We start from the raw sequence: 15,690 nt of genomic DNA, 5'->3' as shown, positions 1-15,690 counted from the left end.
TAGAAACGTCAGTAAGGCAGGTGAAGAGAGCTGCTTCAGCTTTTTCACTCGAGGTGAGACTGATGTTGATGTTTTGCAGTCACTGTGTGTAGTCCACGTTAGAAAGACGTCTGCTAAATCACATAGCGTAAAATAATAATAATAACAAGAAGAAGTACAGGCACAGTCCTCCTATAAAAACTTCTAAGGCCAAAACAAATGACCCCTTATAATCAAACTCACCCTTAAATCATGTTAATGATATAATGTGACACTTATTTACTGTATATGTCCTGTTTTTATTATTAAATTTTAGCATGATTTTTTTTTAATATTGTAAATTAATTCTTGAACATCAAAGGTCTGCACAATCATAGCTGATTCATCTCTCTCTCTTTTTCTCCATCCATTATTATCCAATGGCACCATGCACCTCAATATGAAAGACAGATCACTACAAAAGGCATGCGGGGGGAGAGGGACTTTTCACATTACACAGCCTATTCAAGTAAATGTTTCTTCTTTTACAGAGCACAAATAAAAAATATAAACTCAAAAAGTTAAAAGGTGAATCTGAAAAAAACAAACAAACAACAAAAACAAAAAAACAAAAACCATCAGCAGGGTACTATGCATCACCAAAACTGATATTATTATTCTTTGGTGTTTCTGTAATTCCAGTACAACATTGAAACCAGCAAATAAATTACAATGTACAAAACAACATTTTTTTCCTTGTAATTAAAAACTACACAACATTCACAAGCATCAGCACAATTACATATGTACAAATCCTACAGGATCAAAGCCTGTCAGTGTAGACATTTAGGGTCTCAAGGGACTTACTGGACTCTTTAACAAGTGTTAAACTTGTGTATTTTGCATAAAATATAGTCTTAAATAGTTCTTAAATATTACAAAATTCAATCCAAACACATGTATAAATCTGATAAGGTAAATGCGAACCCTTAAGACACTCAGATGTTTGCCTCCTCTCCTGTTTTTTTTTTTCTTATTAGTTTTTTCAAAGTTTGTACCACATTTTAAAGAGATTAGCTGAAATAGAAAAAAGGCCTCCTCTCTAGCCTCTAGATTTTTTAAAAATTCATTATTTCTACTTGTGGAGCTACAAGCAGTACCTTCTCTTTAATGTGACACTGATTGATTGCAGTGAAGTTATTAACTGCAAGAGGATGTGAAAGATGTCATTTCAGCACACCAGTGGAGTCTTGAGTTATGCAGTTAATTAAATCCTGCATTCATCTCGTGGAAAAAAATACACACACATTAATCTAGTTCTAGTCCGACCTGATTCAAAGAAAAAAAATTTTTTTTTGGTTCTTTCAAATTGGAAGCAAATTTTGTTCTTTCTTTCAATGTCAAATCTCCGTTTTAAACTGATTGTTGGACAGTTGTGATTTACATGTTAGGTTAAGGTCAGGGGTCATCTGGGTTAAAGGGGACAAAAAAAATCCTTTCTTGTTTGATGAAGCTACATTGCATCCACACTGAATGTAATTTTGCTGTTTTTTAGGACAGTCAGTATCACTACTGATCAATATCTCAAGTGAACCGGGTGGGGGAACAACACAGATGCACACTTTAACGGGTCAACTAGATGACAAGTTTGAAAGTCCCCATGGATGTATACCAGGTATCAGAGCATTGTCCTCGGGTCTGAATTTCTGAAAGAGTCCTCGTCGTCTGAATCTGTAGTTGGCACGTCGCTGGAGGGGGTGTGAAGGTGGTTGGGCCCTCCGCTCCCCTGGCACACGTACCACTCGTTGAGGTTGGTGACCTGAGGGGAGAGGTTCGAGGAGCGGTTCCTGTGCGGTTCAGAAGTGGGCGAAAGAGGGTCTCCGAGAGGGTTTGTGGAGGAAATATAGGTGACATTGGTGGCAGGGGGCGGAGGGGACTTGCAGTGCACTTTCATGTGTTTCCGCAACGAGCTCGGGTGTGTGTAGGATTTGTCACAGCCGCGCACTTTGCAGTAGTAAGGCTTGTCGCTGGTGTGGACGTGAGAGTGCTTCTTCCGGTCGCTGCTGTTGGCGAATTTTCGGTCACAGCCGTCAAACTCGCACTTGAAAGGTTTCTCTCCTTGAAGAAATGAAACACACAGATACTGTTACGAGTGATAACATCACGAAGTTAAAGCTTTATGGCTTTTGTTTTTGTTGTAGTTTTTTAATAAGTCAGAATAACAACTGGAATTGAATGCTCTGTACCTATTATACCACAACTTGTCAGCATTCCACCTTAAATAAATACAAGTGTTCAGTGTAGAAGCCTGTATGCCTCCGCAGACTAAACGTCCATTACACCCACTGCTCCACACCCACTTTATATTCCCGCGTGAACACGTGTAACATGCCTTTAGGCCCCTCTAGTTTACAGGGGATGTGTGTATGTAGTTGAAAAGGGGGCAGTTCGGAAAACACCAGGAGACCTATATGTGCCGTACTGGTCTCTTTCTCCCACACACGCACACACAAAGATACATACAACCCTGTCACGCACAACAAACAAACAACAACAAAAACCCGGAATGGAATGTGAAGTCTAATGCATCCTGTATATTCATAACAATAATTGGTTAGAGTATTTCCAAAGGGTTTTCCACGTTTTTTCTTCAGTGAATTATTTATTTCCCCTGTGGATTTTACATAATTCAGTTAGGCGAAGAGGCCTATTTATACTGGTGGCAAAAAGCCAAAACTGGGCTATTTACTGATCAAAATTTGACTTTCAGTCTATTTAAAAAACATAAACAGCTCTCATAAAGAGCACACATTACAATTTAAGGAAGTTGTTCGGCTAAAATTGACTTTCTTTATCTCTCAGCAGCTCTGCCAGACTTTAGTAGACAGAATATGAGAGCAAACTGTCTTTCTCTAAAGGCACTCTCAGAGAGGTAGTTGTAAATATTTTGCACCCCCGATAGGTTACCAATAAATCTGTCGAAGCCTAAAGCATGTGTTTTTTGTTTAAATGCCATCTGCCATGTGCATACACTCATCATCAATATATTAACCGTGCTTTTGCGTAAGGATCCTACGCCCAAAGACAATTACATTTACGCGTGTTCTGTCGCTGTGCTGTAGGTACGTAAGCACGTTTTACAAATCATATGCTCTAATCCTTTCACGCCTACTGCGAGTGTCTTGGTGAGTAAGGGGAAAAAAAGTTTATATTTAAGAAAGAAAATGGAACACGGTAACTCACCACGCGAATTCTTTAATCAATAAAAGTCTTTTTTTCTCGCTTCTGCGCGCAATTACGCACGATCGTTTCATACGTCCGTTTCGAGTGTGAACAGTAAAACAAGATCGCCTCAGACATAGTCTCATTCTCTGCAACCAAGCCATGTTTTTTTCAGACTGTGGTGCGTATTCTTTATTCAATTTGAAGTACTGACCTGTGTGAGTTCTCTTGTGAATTTTTAGATTCTCCGATCGCGCGAACACTTTCCCACATCCCGGGAAAGGACACGGGAAAGGCTTTTCTCCCGTGTGAACTCGGATGTGGTTTATCAGTTTGTACTTCGCTTTGAAAGCTTTTCCTTCTCGTGGACATTCCTCCCAGAAACAGACGTGGGTGCTCTGCTCCGGTCCCCCGACATGCTCCACCGTGACGTGGTTAACCAGTTCGTGCATGGTGCTGTAAGTTTTAGAGCAGGGCTTTTTTTGACTTTGCTCCTGGTCGATCCATTTGCAGATTAGCTCTTGCTTTATGGGCTGCCGCATGTATCTTAAAAACGCCCCCGCGGCTCCGTGAGGAGCAGAAGCGATGTTCACACTGAGGTTCATGGAGTTGTAGCTGTGGAGAGAAGACGGTCCATAGTGCTCTGGCCTGTGCCCGAAGTGCTCTGGCCTGCCATAGATGTCCCCCGGTATACCCAGGCGCATCTGCCCGTTGAGGGCATGGTGGTGGGCACCTGGGGACGCCTGGTCGTGAAGTCCAGTGAAAAGTGAATGGGCCCCACTTTCCGTGTGCCCATAAGCACCTGTTGGGGAGATGAACATGCCATGGTGATGAGGGGAGGAGGCGGAACTATGCTGGTCGCCAAGTGCATGCATAGCAGAGGCTGAGAGTTCTCTCCTGAGGATGAAGTCCCTGCTGCTTGAGTAGCCTGAGTGGGGGTGAGCCACGGGGAAACCAACTGTGGTCTGAGCAGAAGTGAAAGATGCCGCGGTCTGGGCTTCGGGATGGCTCTGAATGTGCTGAGATGGGCTAAGTTTGAGAGCATTTGTCTGTGCCATGTGCTCTGGTCCAAATGGAGTGAGTGCCACTCCGGGGTCGTTGCCCAGCTCCCCAGGGTGGAGGTGGGCATGGTGGGAGAGAGGGTGATGCCCCCCTAGCCCCGGGAAGCCTGTCATATTCTGATGAGGAAGGGGTTGAGTCGCTGCCAAATCCGCTAATCTTATCGCCGGATTCCTCTTGCTTAAAGGGGGTTCCATAACTACACTGACAAGTCCATCCGCACTCACCGCAACTGATTTTCCCCACCACACTACGCTCTCTAAAACATTAGGAAAATATGTATATAAGGGGTCTATAAGTTCTTTTGTCCGGCTTCTAACTCTGCTTGCTCCTTTTCCCACTCTGTCCTCAAGCGATTGGCAGAACATACAACAGTTGGAGGACACAGTGGGGAATACAGTTTAGAAATGGCACTGCGGGTATTGGACGGATTTCGGTGACTGGCAGTTAGGAGAACGAAGCGATTGGCTGTCGTTCAGCGCAGGGGCTCAGCAGGGTTCCGCCCCCTCACTCTCTTTATTGCTGTTGACTCCAAAAAGTTGTACTCAAAGTTACCAGCAGATCCGTTTGGGCGGCTTTGTGTTTACTGCTGCTGGTGCATGTGGATGACCAAAATAACAGTTTGTGTGACATGTCAAACCTTAGTCTACTCCGGCTTTGGTTTATCCACATTTTTTGTTGTTTTTTTGGGTTTGTTTGTTTGTTTGGTTTTTTTTTTGGGGGGGGGGGGGGGGCGCTTGTGGATGCTGTGAAATATTTCAAGTATTGATATGTACAAATATTCAAATGTGAAGTGAGTTCTGTTTTTTTTTTTTTTTTTTTTTATTCATACGTACAAAGACGTAGTATAATTTGTCACAAAATACAAGAGTGGACGCCCCACGTTCCTGATAAGTGGAAGTTATGCAAATCTTAATTTAAAGTAAAACACAAATACAATTAAACATTAATGCATAAAACTGTTTAAGTGTTATATACACATGACCGATTTCCCCAATATATTGATTAATATGAAATAACTTTGTGTTTACAGGCAGTCGTTTAATTTTAATGTTGAAGATTAAAAAAATATATATTTATGTTCACACATCTTACCCCACCCACCACACACAAAAGATGGGAAAAAACTACAAAAACTATTACAATTATTAAAAATAAAAATTTTATAAATAGAAAATGTAAGCCAGGTTTGTTTTTTTTTGCTTGAGGTGTTAAGGTCCAGCAGCACACTAGGACAAGAGTAGCAGAGCCTAACCTTTCGTTTTATTTTAGCGAACTGCAAAGGCAACACTTATTTTTAATGTATTTATTTTTACACCCTTCTCCTCAGTTCATTTCACCAGCTCTTTATTTTTTTTACCAGCTTTTTAAAAAAAAAAATATTGGTTATGACTTAGGTTGGCAGACATTTCAGCTGTATTTAAGTTTACTTCATATGACAGATTATGGCGTGACGGTGTAACCCCTGCTGACAGCAGTACGTGTATCCATCACTGATATGTCTTAATTCACCTTTCCAATCGAATTGTGATGTCTCGCCTCAAACCGCAAATCAGCATGTCAGCTAGTTGTGTCAGGAGTTTTATTGTACACCTTAAACAAAAAAGAATCCGACTTTGAAAATAGGGAGAATCTAAAATATTTATTAAGCAGTGCATTTTTCTTCCCCACGGACACTGAAGTTTTGTAATTGATTTTCATTATGTTGGAGGAAAACCTCTACACGTTATGGTCCTGTTGCACGTGCCCCCCTGCTGAACTGATTTATGAGCTTGATAATCAGCAACTGAAGGTTTTGCTTTAAGACCTTTCATACGTACAAATAGGGCGCTGCAGTGACATTAAGTATATATATATATGTGTGTGTGTGTGTGTGTGTGTGTGTGTGTGTGAGAGAGAAAGAGACTTTTCAAGATTAGCAGTTATAGGCACCCATATTATTGTCGCTTGTTGTGTCAAATGTATTTTTATGGGAATTGTAAATTCACACACACAAAAACATCCACCCACGACCACGTGTGTGTACCGACTGTGCTCTTTATTAAATAAATAAATTATTCCCTTCTCCAAAGAGAGCTTCTGGAAATCCATAAAACACAGGAGAGTAGTGAGTGCATTGTTTATGATTTCTCCAAGGGCCCCTGATTTACGCTCACCACATTAAGCAGCACATTGGGTTTAATATAATTTACACACTTAGAAATTCATAAAACAAATGTCTCACTTTGGTGGTAAAGCACTGGTTGCTAGTTGGCTATAAATATTTTGCTTTGATCGTGGCAATTTAAGGACATTACATATCCTGGTCACTGGCACGTAGTTTCCCCATTTCTAACATGAATCCTATTATAAAATGATTAAAAAGGAAATACATTTTAAAAAGTAATAAATAAATGGAGTTTGGGATTTGTTGAATCGGTGTAGGAATGGGTTAATTTTTATTTACTTATAGTTTCCAAATAACCCAAAGCTGTCGATGCCTCAGACAGAAGAGGGGGGCGTCTTACTGCTCTCTCGCTCTCTCTTATTCTCTCTCTCTCTCTCGCTCGCTCTTTCTCTCTCGCTCCCTCTAAAACAAAGACGCTTTGTCATAAACAGGGTTATTTTACCAAAAGGAGTCAAGAGGGCAACATATGTGGTCTTAACAGGTCAGAGGTCAAACATGCATGAAACACAAGGTCAAGCAAGCCACACAAGTAACCTTGCAATGTGTCAACATATTGATACTGTCAGACAACGGAGAGGAGAAATATGCCTTTGGCATCCATTATAACACACGGGCAGAGCGCCCCTTGCGCGATCGGGATTGTTGGGTTTAATGTTATAAACCTGTCAGATGGCTTTTTCTTTTTTTTTTTTTTGTATTTTTGTCAGCTGTAACTGTAGATTGTGTGTGTAATATTTCACGTGATTTATTTGTTACGTGTGTGAGCATAGTGAGTATTGGTACTTCTAAAACCTGTTGAAATACTAGTCTGTGGGGGATTTTGAATAGGTTGGAGGCTTTTTCTTTTCCAGGCAGAAGGGAAAACCCACAGCCTCTTGATGATTGATTTTTTTTCTCAAAATTTTCTTTCTCCTTTCCCCTATCTGGGGAAGGTTTTTGTGTGTTTTTTTCTTCTTCAGAGAAATAAAGAACTTCTTATAGGGGTCGGCAGACGTGACTTTGAACTTGGATCAGCTCCTGCGTTTCCTGTGGTGCGAGTTGAAATAGACTTGGAAGAATGGCATACAACGCTCAGCCTGTCCCACTCAGAGCTAGGAGACACAATTAAAAAAAAAAGTTTTTAAAACGTTTCCCTGGTCTTCACCATTATTTGTCGTCTAGAGTGCACCGGAGAAGCTGAGACAGGCAGAAAGCTGTGTTGTGTGACGGAACCGCAGAGCTTGTGGGATTTTTTTGGGGGGTGAAAATGTAAGTAAACTTCCTTTGACTTGCATGTGAATAAGCAGCTTTGGTGCACGGCCTGTGTATTTATGTGGCTACAGATTCAGTGTGTGTTTGTTGTGGGAAGGTGTCAGTAAATAATTCACAGAAGTATTTTGGAGTATTTGACTTCTATCTGTCTGGCTGCGTGGGACACCAAAAAGGGGGAAAATGAAAGAAGAACAAGAAATCCAATGTAGACATTACTGTGCTAACGTGGGGCAAAAAAATCGACTTTTTTTCTTACAAAAACACACCATATGTCACTATCAACACATCCTACTTTATGGCCGAAAATGCGTCACTGACAGTTCAACACAACCTCTACCTTATAGGTCACTAAGGGTTAACTTTCACCTTAGCCCAGTTCACCGCTGTAACATGTAACTTAATTGGTGTGGTAAAGTGAGAACCACCAACGAAGCAGAACTAGCGACATATACAACCACTAAAGAAACCGTCAGCCACCACTGACGGCTGCCCGGGTGAGACCTGGAGAACCACTAAAGGCCCAGTTGTGGTTGTACAACCAGTGGAAAACCACTGGACTCCATATGGAGCCACACATGCTTTTTCAGCTGTCATGAATTAAGTGACTCAAACTTTATTTATTTTTTTCTGGTAAGGATGGATAGATGGTTTTTTTTGCCTTTACTGAGATGATATGACTGTATAACGTTGTGGTTAATTTATTTCAATTTATTTTTGATGTCAGTTTCTGTAAATTAAATACAACATCAGCGCTTTTTAAAAACAGGGATACAGTAAAACACAGACCACTTACGTCACATCTACAAAACTACCTAATCAATACCTTAATCCATTATGTCAACTCTTACTTTTTACAATCTTCACTATTTCTCATCAAATGCTGTGTTTGTATCCTTCATACTACAACTTCCCTCAGAATATAAACAACAAAAACAGCTCTCCTCTCTCTTGTCGTGATCCTTTCGCCCGCACACCTCCCAAATCTTCTCCTAAAAGTAGGCGGTAATTATTAGTGGAAAATGGCGTTGCGCTATTAAGTCGCCAAAGCGCTACCTGCTATTGGAGGGGCACCTGGGATTGATGAGGCGCGGCGGCCAATGAGACTGCGAGGAATGAATGAACGCTCTCCAGTTAAAGGGGGCGGAAGAGGAGGTAGAGCCAGTCCACGGAGAAACAGGGACCCTCCGCGATAAACACGGGCAAAGCCAGAGAAATAAATACGTGCGCGTTTGGGAACGGCGTTTTTTGAGATGCCCCAGCTACTGTCTCTCTGCTGTATGCAGAAGGCACCTAGTACGATAATTATTTAATTCTTCGAGTCAATTTTAACGCAAAAAAAAAAAAAAACAAAACAAAAAAACTGCCGTAGTCAAGAGAAGAGGACACGAGGAAACTCTTGGATTTTTAAGTCACAAGTAAACTAGAAGTAAATTCAGTGTTCGATAAGCCGAGATTCCCTCTTTTATTTATTTTTTATTTTTTACATTTTTCTTTTCTTTTTTTCAACTCTTGAGCGGAGCAGCGCTTTGAAACACGCCTGATATGTTGTTTCCAAGGCTGGAAGTTCAATCGTCGCGTGCCAGCACCGAGATTTGATTTTTCCGTCTTCTTCTTTTACTAATTTGCTGTAGCTTCGAGCTCTGTGCTGGTGTTTTATATTTAAAAAAAAAAAAGAAATCGCTTTGAAGACATAATGCTACTGGATGCTGGTCACCAGTTCCCAGGACTCGGAGTGGGCTCGTTTGCCAGGCATCACTCAGCCAGCGAGATGCAGGAGAGAGACTTGAGTTTGGCACAAAATAGCTTTGTTGACTCTGCACACATGGGTGCGTTTAAGCTGAACCATGATCTCTCCCCAGGACAGAGCTCTGCCTTCACCACCCAGGCGCCGGGCTACCCCGCAGCGGCTCTGGGGGCTCACGCCGCCCATGTCACCTCGTATGCAAGCTCCCCTTTCAACTCCACCAGGGACTTTCTCTTTCGTAGTCGCGGCTTCGGAGAATCCTCTCCGGCGAGTAGCCAACACACTATTTTTGGCCCCACGGCGGGATCCCTTCATCACTCCCACACAGACACTCAAGGCCACATTCTGTTCCCCGGGATCCACGACCAGCATGGGTCCCACGGATCCCCGAACGTCCTGAATGGGCAAATGAGGCTTGGACTACCCGGCGAAGTTTTCGGACGCTCCGACCAATACCACCAGGTTTCCAGTCCGAGGACCGACCCGTATTCGGCCGCGCAGCTCCACAACCAGTACGGCTCCATGAATATGAACATGGGGATGAACATGGCAGCCCACCACCACCCCGGTGCCTTTTTCCGTTACATGAGGCAACAGTGCATCAAGCAGGAGCTCATCTGCAAGTGGATCGACCCCGAGCAGCTCAGCAACCCCAAAAAGTGTTGCAATAAAACTTTTAGCACCATGCACGAGTTGGTCACTCACGTCTCAGTGGAGCACGTCGGTGGTCCGGAGCAGACCAACCACATCTGCTTCTGGGAGGATTGCTCCCGGGAGAGCAAACCGTTCAAGGCAAAATACAAACTGGTCAACCACATTCGGGTGCACACTGGAGAAAAGCCTTTCCCCTGCCCCTTCCCTGGCTGCGGGAAGGTCTTCGCACGGTCGGAAAACTTGAAGATACACAAGAGGACGCATACAGGTAATTAAAATAATAATGCAAATAATAACGATCGCGCAAGCTTTATTTGATATAAAATTGTTTTATTTAAATAGTAAGCCCGGTGTGGGTGCTGTCACCGAGCGTACCCGAGGATTTATTTCGCTGTTGTAAATGCGTGTCTTGCCAAGACAAACACACATTAAGATCTAATTACCAGCGGGTATTTTAGGCTGCTAAAGTAGTATTCCAGGATCACATCCAGGGCAGAGAGGGAGAGGGGGGGGGCGGGGGGAGAAGAGAAGAGAGAACAAATGCGTTTAAAATGGTGGGGATACTTCATTTCTTCGTTACACGGCTACTCTGGGCCCGTTCGAACTCTTCTTCTGGTGCTTTAAAAACGCATAGAAAGCAGTTTAGTTGGCTCTCTGGGAGCTTTATTGTTCAGGCTAAACTTTAGAAATGGGTCAAAGGGAATAGAGAGAGCGCGTTGCGTGCGTCCTAGAGCAGCCAGCCTCGTAGTAAAATCACATCAGCTCATTCATGATACTCTGCGTGTATGTATGTGTGTATTTCGCGTCTCCTCAACCCCACCCACCCTTTTCCATATAGGTTTTTCTCCTTGTGTCCTTATTAAATATTTGTATTTAGCTCTGAAACGATTTGCACTTGGTGTTTGCTCGGGGGTTGTGTGTAGATTTAGCCGAGCACAGTAGCAGCAATGCTGCCAGGAATGCCTTTTGTTTTCCCATGCGCCTCTCTCATATGTGTTGAGGTGCTAGACAGGGCCATTACCAGCCTCTCACATTTTGACTTATTTTCTAGGAAATACATTACGGTGCCGTGCCATGAAATTGGCCACGTGCTAATTAGATTTTTATTGTCTCCCGGCAAATGATATGCCTTCTGCAGGCCTACTGAGGACGGCCTCGTCGTCTTCTCCCACCCCCTTCCAATCACTATGCGCATTATTTAGGCTAAATAAGACGTTGCAGCACCCCCACTTCGTTTTAAAAGACGCTTGAAACTTTGTCACAATTGTTACGGCTAAACGTGTTGCTTTTAACCCTGCGTTTTATTTACATTTTTTTTTAAATGGATGGCATCAGCAATACTCTGCACTCAACTTTTACAACAGACTGGTTCTGCACAAGCTCTTGTTGTTACACACTTCAGCCTGAGGCAGTCTCAAAAACATCTTTTCTTTTCTTTATTTCTTTCTTGCAGGAGAGAAACCGTTCCAGTGTGAGTTTGAGGGATGCGACAGAAGATTTGCAAACAGCAGCGACCGAAAGAAACACATGCACGTTCACACGTCGGACAAGCCATATCTCTGCAAAATGTGCGACAAGTCTTACACACATCCCAGCTCTCTACGAAAACACATGAAGGTAAGTAAGGCGTTGAGGGAAGTGTGTGTGTGTGTTCTTCTATTTTTTTTTAAAATATTTTTGTACAGTCTAATACCAGGTGGTTTTTAGAATTTATGGTGGGGTTTTTTTGTGTGTTTTTTTTGTTTAACGTGTAAATCAGAAAATAAATATGTATTTTCTTCTTTTCTTTTTTCTTATTTCTTTTTTTTTTTAGGTCCACGAATCCTCTCCACCAGCGTCAGACTCATCACCAGCAGCCAGCTCTGGTTACGAATCATCCACACCTCCAGGGCTGGTGTCACCCACCACGGAGACTCAAAGCAACACCACCCTTTCCCCAGCCTCAGCTGTGCACAACACCACCAACCACAGTGGCCTGTCCTCCAATTTCAGTGAATGGTATGTTTAGGACTACGCTGAAATGAAGCAACACACACTCGTTTCACTGAGTTTTGGGACATGTGCACACAGGAGGCACACGAACACTTCTTTATTTTTTAATCTTATTATTTTGGATTTACCAGGGAAGATGATGATTACCAACAGAGGAAAAATATGTATAATATTTGAGGTGTATTTCATATAATGTAAATAATCACTAAAAGCCCAAATTCCATTTGGTTGTGATAGTTCGTCTGTCTTTGGTGTGTTGATGTTCCTTCAATGGTAGCTATTTCTCTTAACTGGACCTTTTAGTGCACACATTACAATAAAATTGTACTATAATGTTGAATATTGTGATCCTAAGGCAAATTGATTGTACTATACTAAACATCTATAAACTGGAAAGAGTGCCAAAGTTAACATTTAACTCAAACAGACCACAATATTATGCTTGTGAATGTATATTTTAGTTTGCTGGGCTTAACTTGTGATGTTTTGTGCTTTGCAAATTGGAATTGTGAAACACTATCTGGAAGATTGTGAGGACAATAAACGTTGTGCCGTTCGATTTTTTTTCTTTCCTGTAACTACACCCTTCCTTTTGTAAATATCAGCTGCCATATTTATCCATTTGTAATTAAATTATGGTATTTACTTGCTACAGATGAAACAGTATTTATAAAGAATGTTTCTTTACTATAAATATGTACAATTACGAGCTAAACATGGGCAGTTGTTTCGTTATGTGCTTTTGTTCAAAGTTTTAAGAGGTGTTTTCTTCCTTATTGTGATAAGAATTTTACTGCATACAAATATAATAAAAGGTGTTGCAAGTGCTAAATACCCTTTTGCCTTTCCTCCTTTTTACGCTGCTGGGTGCTTGGTGCAGTTTGTAGTGAGTTACACGCAGTTTGGGATTTAGTCTGGTTTGGAATGGGTCAGAGAAGTTTTATGACTTCACCAATTTTTTTTTTTCTTTTTCTAAACTAGTCATTATCTCCCCTCTAAATGTCCATGCTGTCAACTCTTTTCTTTTCGGTGAGGAAAAGGCATCGTGGAAATCATGCTGTCAGGCCCTTAAGACAATGGGGCTGTGGAGATAAATAAGAAGTCCCGGAATTAAAAGTGGCCTGTGTGCGCACACAGTCTGAATTTTCTGAAAGCCAAACTATTTGAAATAATGAATTTAATTTCTAACTTTTTTAAAAAGAATGATTCAATTCGTACATTAGTTTTATTTTAATTAAAGAGGAAAACAAAGCAAACTACGCAATTTAACTTCTGCGCACGTGAACGCAACAAAATGCGTGCGAAAGCTGTTCGGTTCGCGCAGGCGTGTGGGGGGAGCAAAAGCTTTTCTTCTCCGTACATCATTGTCTTATCCCTTTTAAAAAAAATTCCCAAACCAGGTGCGGGGATTTTTATTTGAAAATAGAAACTGTAAATATAACCCACCCTCCCTCCCCCCACGCTGGACATTTCACTGGACAGGAGTTTAGTGCAGCCGTGAAGCAGCCGTGAACTTGAACTTGACACAGCTTTAGTTGTTTTCTGGGAGCTCATCTTGGTGCTCTGGTTTCAGCCTGTTCTTGGGGATGACCATGTGTTTCCCGTAGTCCTGCTATTAATATAGATGGTTTTTAGTGCTCGGATGTGAAGGTTTGTGTTGCTGCTGTTAAACTTAACGACTCAGATTAATATCAGTGTCACCTTGCAGCCTGTTTACACCCCAAGGGCTAAATGTCACCGTCTGAGGCCACGACAAGTGCTTGTCTAGTGGCGTGACGCTTTGAGAGACGCCGGCCTCTGCTGTATTGCGCATGCTTACTAGAACGAGCTGCTGTCATTATTTTTACATGAGTCGTGCTTCATGGATGTTGAGCAAAGAAAAACGCGAAGTGGGACTCGTTATCTTTTCCAGACCGCTGTAGCAGCAAGTGGCACTCTGTCTTCTTGAGCTGTTAGCAAACACTGAGTTAGTGCTCACATTTCTTGGCTCTCGGAGTGATGTGGTTAATGAAAAGATTGTGGATCCTCCGGGAAGTCAGGCTGATTACGACCAGACAATATTAACTAAAAGCTGTTAGAACCTTATAAAAATATGTTTTTATTTCTCCCCCCCCCCCTCTCTCTCTTTGTCTCTCTCACTTTTACAATTCTTTAATACATCTGAGTTTTGTTAGACTCCTTTCCGCCTCACATACTTGGATTATGTGCCAATCAAGAGCGCAAACTTGAGTTTGGTGCTGTTTTATCATTGTGGCAGAGATGGACGAAAGAATTATTAGTTGTGGATTTTTTTTCACAGTATTTAGCACTTGAAATCACCTCCTAATGGCCTTTTTAGTGGCTGGCCCGGTGACCTCCTCGCATGAGGAAGGTATGACCTGTGGGGAGTGGGAAAGGTCAGCTCCACACAGTGTGTCGATGTCGGTTCCTGTTCGGCTCCTGCTGTGCTGATATTGATCCGCAGAGAAGGAAGCGGGTTTTTTTTCCTTCTCACATCTCTTTGTAGGCTACATTGTGTTCTGTTAGGATAATACTGTAGTGTATACTGTAAAGGCACACTCGACTTGCCTCACTAGGGCCCTTACATATAGGTCTGTTAAAGTCTTGTGATGTTTCACTCCACAACGTGTTATGCGTCGTCTCGTCTCTCTTTATACTTACTGTACTGTATATAACAGAGATGACAAAAAGGTTTACTTTGACTTTGACAAAGTGTCACTTTTGCGGTCAGACTATATGCGGACAGCAGAGGTGAAACCTGTTAATATGCATTAAAAAAATGCAAAAATTAAAATAAATAAATAAAAATTGGACGACTATTTGGGGGTGATGTTTAATTTCCGAGATGGAGAATACAAATTGGATTTTAAACTGCTACTGAGACGCAATCAGCACCCTGATTGCTAGACCATCGTCGCCTTTGCGACCAACATGTCAGTAAAATAAAATCAGCTTGGAAACAACAGGTTTCACTCACATTATAGGCTACTTTAAATAATGGCTTCTTTAACAGACAGCGTATTGCGCATTTATAGAATACAGTAGATAACGAAATAGGAAAAAAAAAATGACAAGTGTATTTTTCGCCTTTATTATGCTACTTAGGATACTATTGCACCCAACTTTATTTGTCATTTCTCAGGGAGAATGGGGATAGTATTACACTCAGTTAGGGAATTGTGAATGATGTCCTCGGTCATAATTAGGGACGTGTTTACGGCAAACAACTATTAGGTACAGCGTTTGACTCGAGAATATCTAAATTCAGCTGCACCGGAGTTGCAGTTCAAGATGTGAGCTAAAAGGGAATCTGCTGACTGGAGCTGGTTTGAAGTTTGAGTAACAGAGGGAGGCAGCTCTGGATGGGACCGTGGGCCTCCTGGGAATTAAACCAAGTCGTAACGCGCGTGTCCTGAGCTGCTGTAGTTTGTTGGGTTTGCAACCACAGCAACACCTGAGACGCGTCGTTCGTTGGTGATTTCAGGAGCTCTCTCTCTCTCTCTCTCTCTCTCTCTCTCTCTCTCTCTCTCTCTCTCTCTCTCTCTCTCTCTCTCTCTCTCTCATACACTCTAAGTGTCCACGGTTTGCTTTCAGCCAGTATAAATATGTACGTGAAGGTGCTTTATTGTAACACGTGTGGCTG

The 15,690-nt window shown here is 42.1% G+C and overlaps 2 protein-coding genes across 2 annotated transcripts; one reads left to right on the top strand and one right to left on the bottom strand.

Moving 5' to 3' along the window:
* Positions 1–257: 257 nt before the first annotated feature.
* On the bottom strand, positions 258–6,070 carry zic5 (Zic family zinc finger 5). Its single transcript, XM_026145531.2, has 2 exons — positions 3,395–6,070; positions 258–2,076 (listed from the first exon to the last, which is right to left on the bottom strand). The coding sequence occupies exons 1-2, from the start codon at positions 4,605–4,607 to the stop codon at positions 1,637–1,639; spliced, it is 1,653 nt and encodes a 550-aa protein (XP_026001316.1). The 5' UTR covers positions 4,608–6,070; the 3' UTR covers positions 258–1,636.
* A 2,627-nt stretch (positions 6,071–8,697) lies between these two features.
* On the top strand, positions 8,698–12,879 carry zic2a (zic family member 2 (odd-paired homolog, Drosophila), a). Its single transcript, XM_026145552.2, has 3 exons — positions 8,698–10,323; positions 11,509–11,672; positions 11,869–12,879. Exons 1-3 carry the CDS (start codon positions 9,351–9,353, stop codon positions 12,061–12,063), a joined length of 1,332 nt encoding a protein of 443 aa, XP_026001337.1. The 5' UTR covers positions 8,698–9,350; the 3' UTR covers positions 12,064–12,879.
* Positions 12,880–15,690: the final 2,811 nt, after the last annotated feature.

The sequence above is a fragment of the Astatotilapia calliptera genome, chromosome 16, assembly GCF_964374335.1.
Source record: "Astatotilapia calliptera chromosome 16, fAstCal68.1, whole genome shotgun sequence".
Taxonomy (NCBI): domain Eukaryota; kingdom Metazoa; phylum Chordata; class Actinopteri; order Cichliformes; family Cichlidae; genus Astatotilapia; species Astatotilapia calliptera.
This window is presented reverse-complemented; position numbering and strand designations above follow the sequence as displayed.

Coding starts and splice junctions, on each gene's coding strand:
- zic5 (XM_026145531.2), bottom strand. CDS start 4,607: ATGTTCTGCCAATCGCTTGAGGACAGAGTGGGAAAAGGAGCAAGCAGA. Junction 2,077..3,394: donor TCACAAGAGAACTCACACAG/GTCAGTACTTCA, acceptor CATTTCTTCAAG/GAGAGAAACCTTTCAAGTGC.
- zic2a (XM_026145552.2), top strand. CDS start 9,351: ATGCTACTGGATGCTGGTCACCAGTTCCCAGGACTCGGAGTGGGCTCG. Junction 10,324..11,508: donor ACACAAGAGGACGCATACAG/GTAATTAAAATA, acceptor TCTTTCTTGCAG/GAGAGAAACCGTTCCAGTGT. Junction 11,673..11,868: donor CTCTACGAAAACACATGAAG/GTAAGTAAGGCG, acceptor TTTTTTTTTTAG/GTCCACGAATCCTCTCCACC.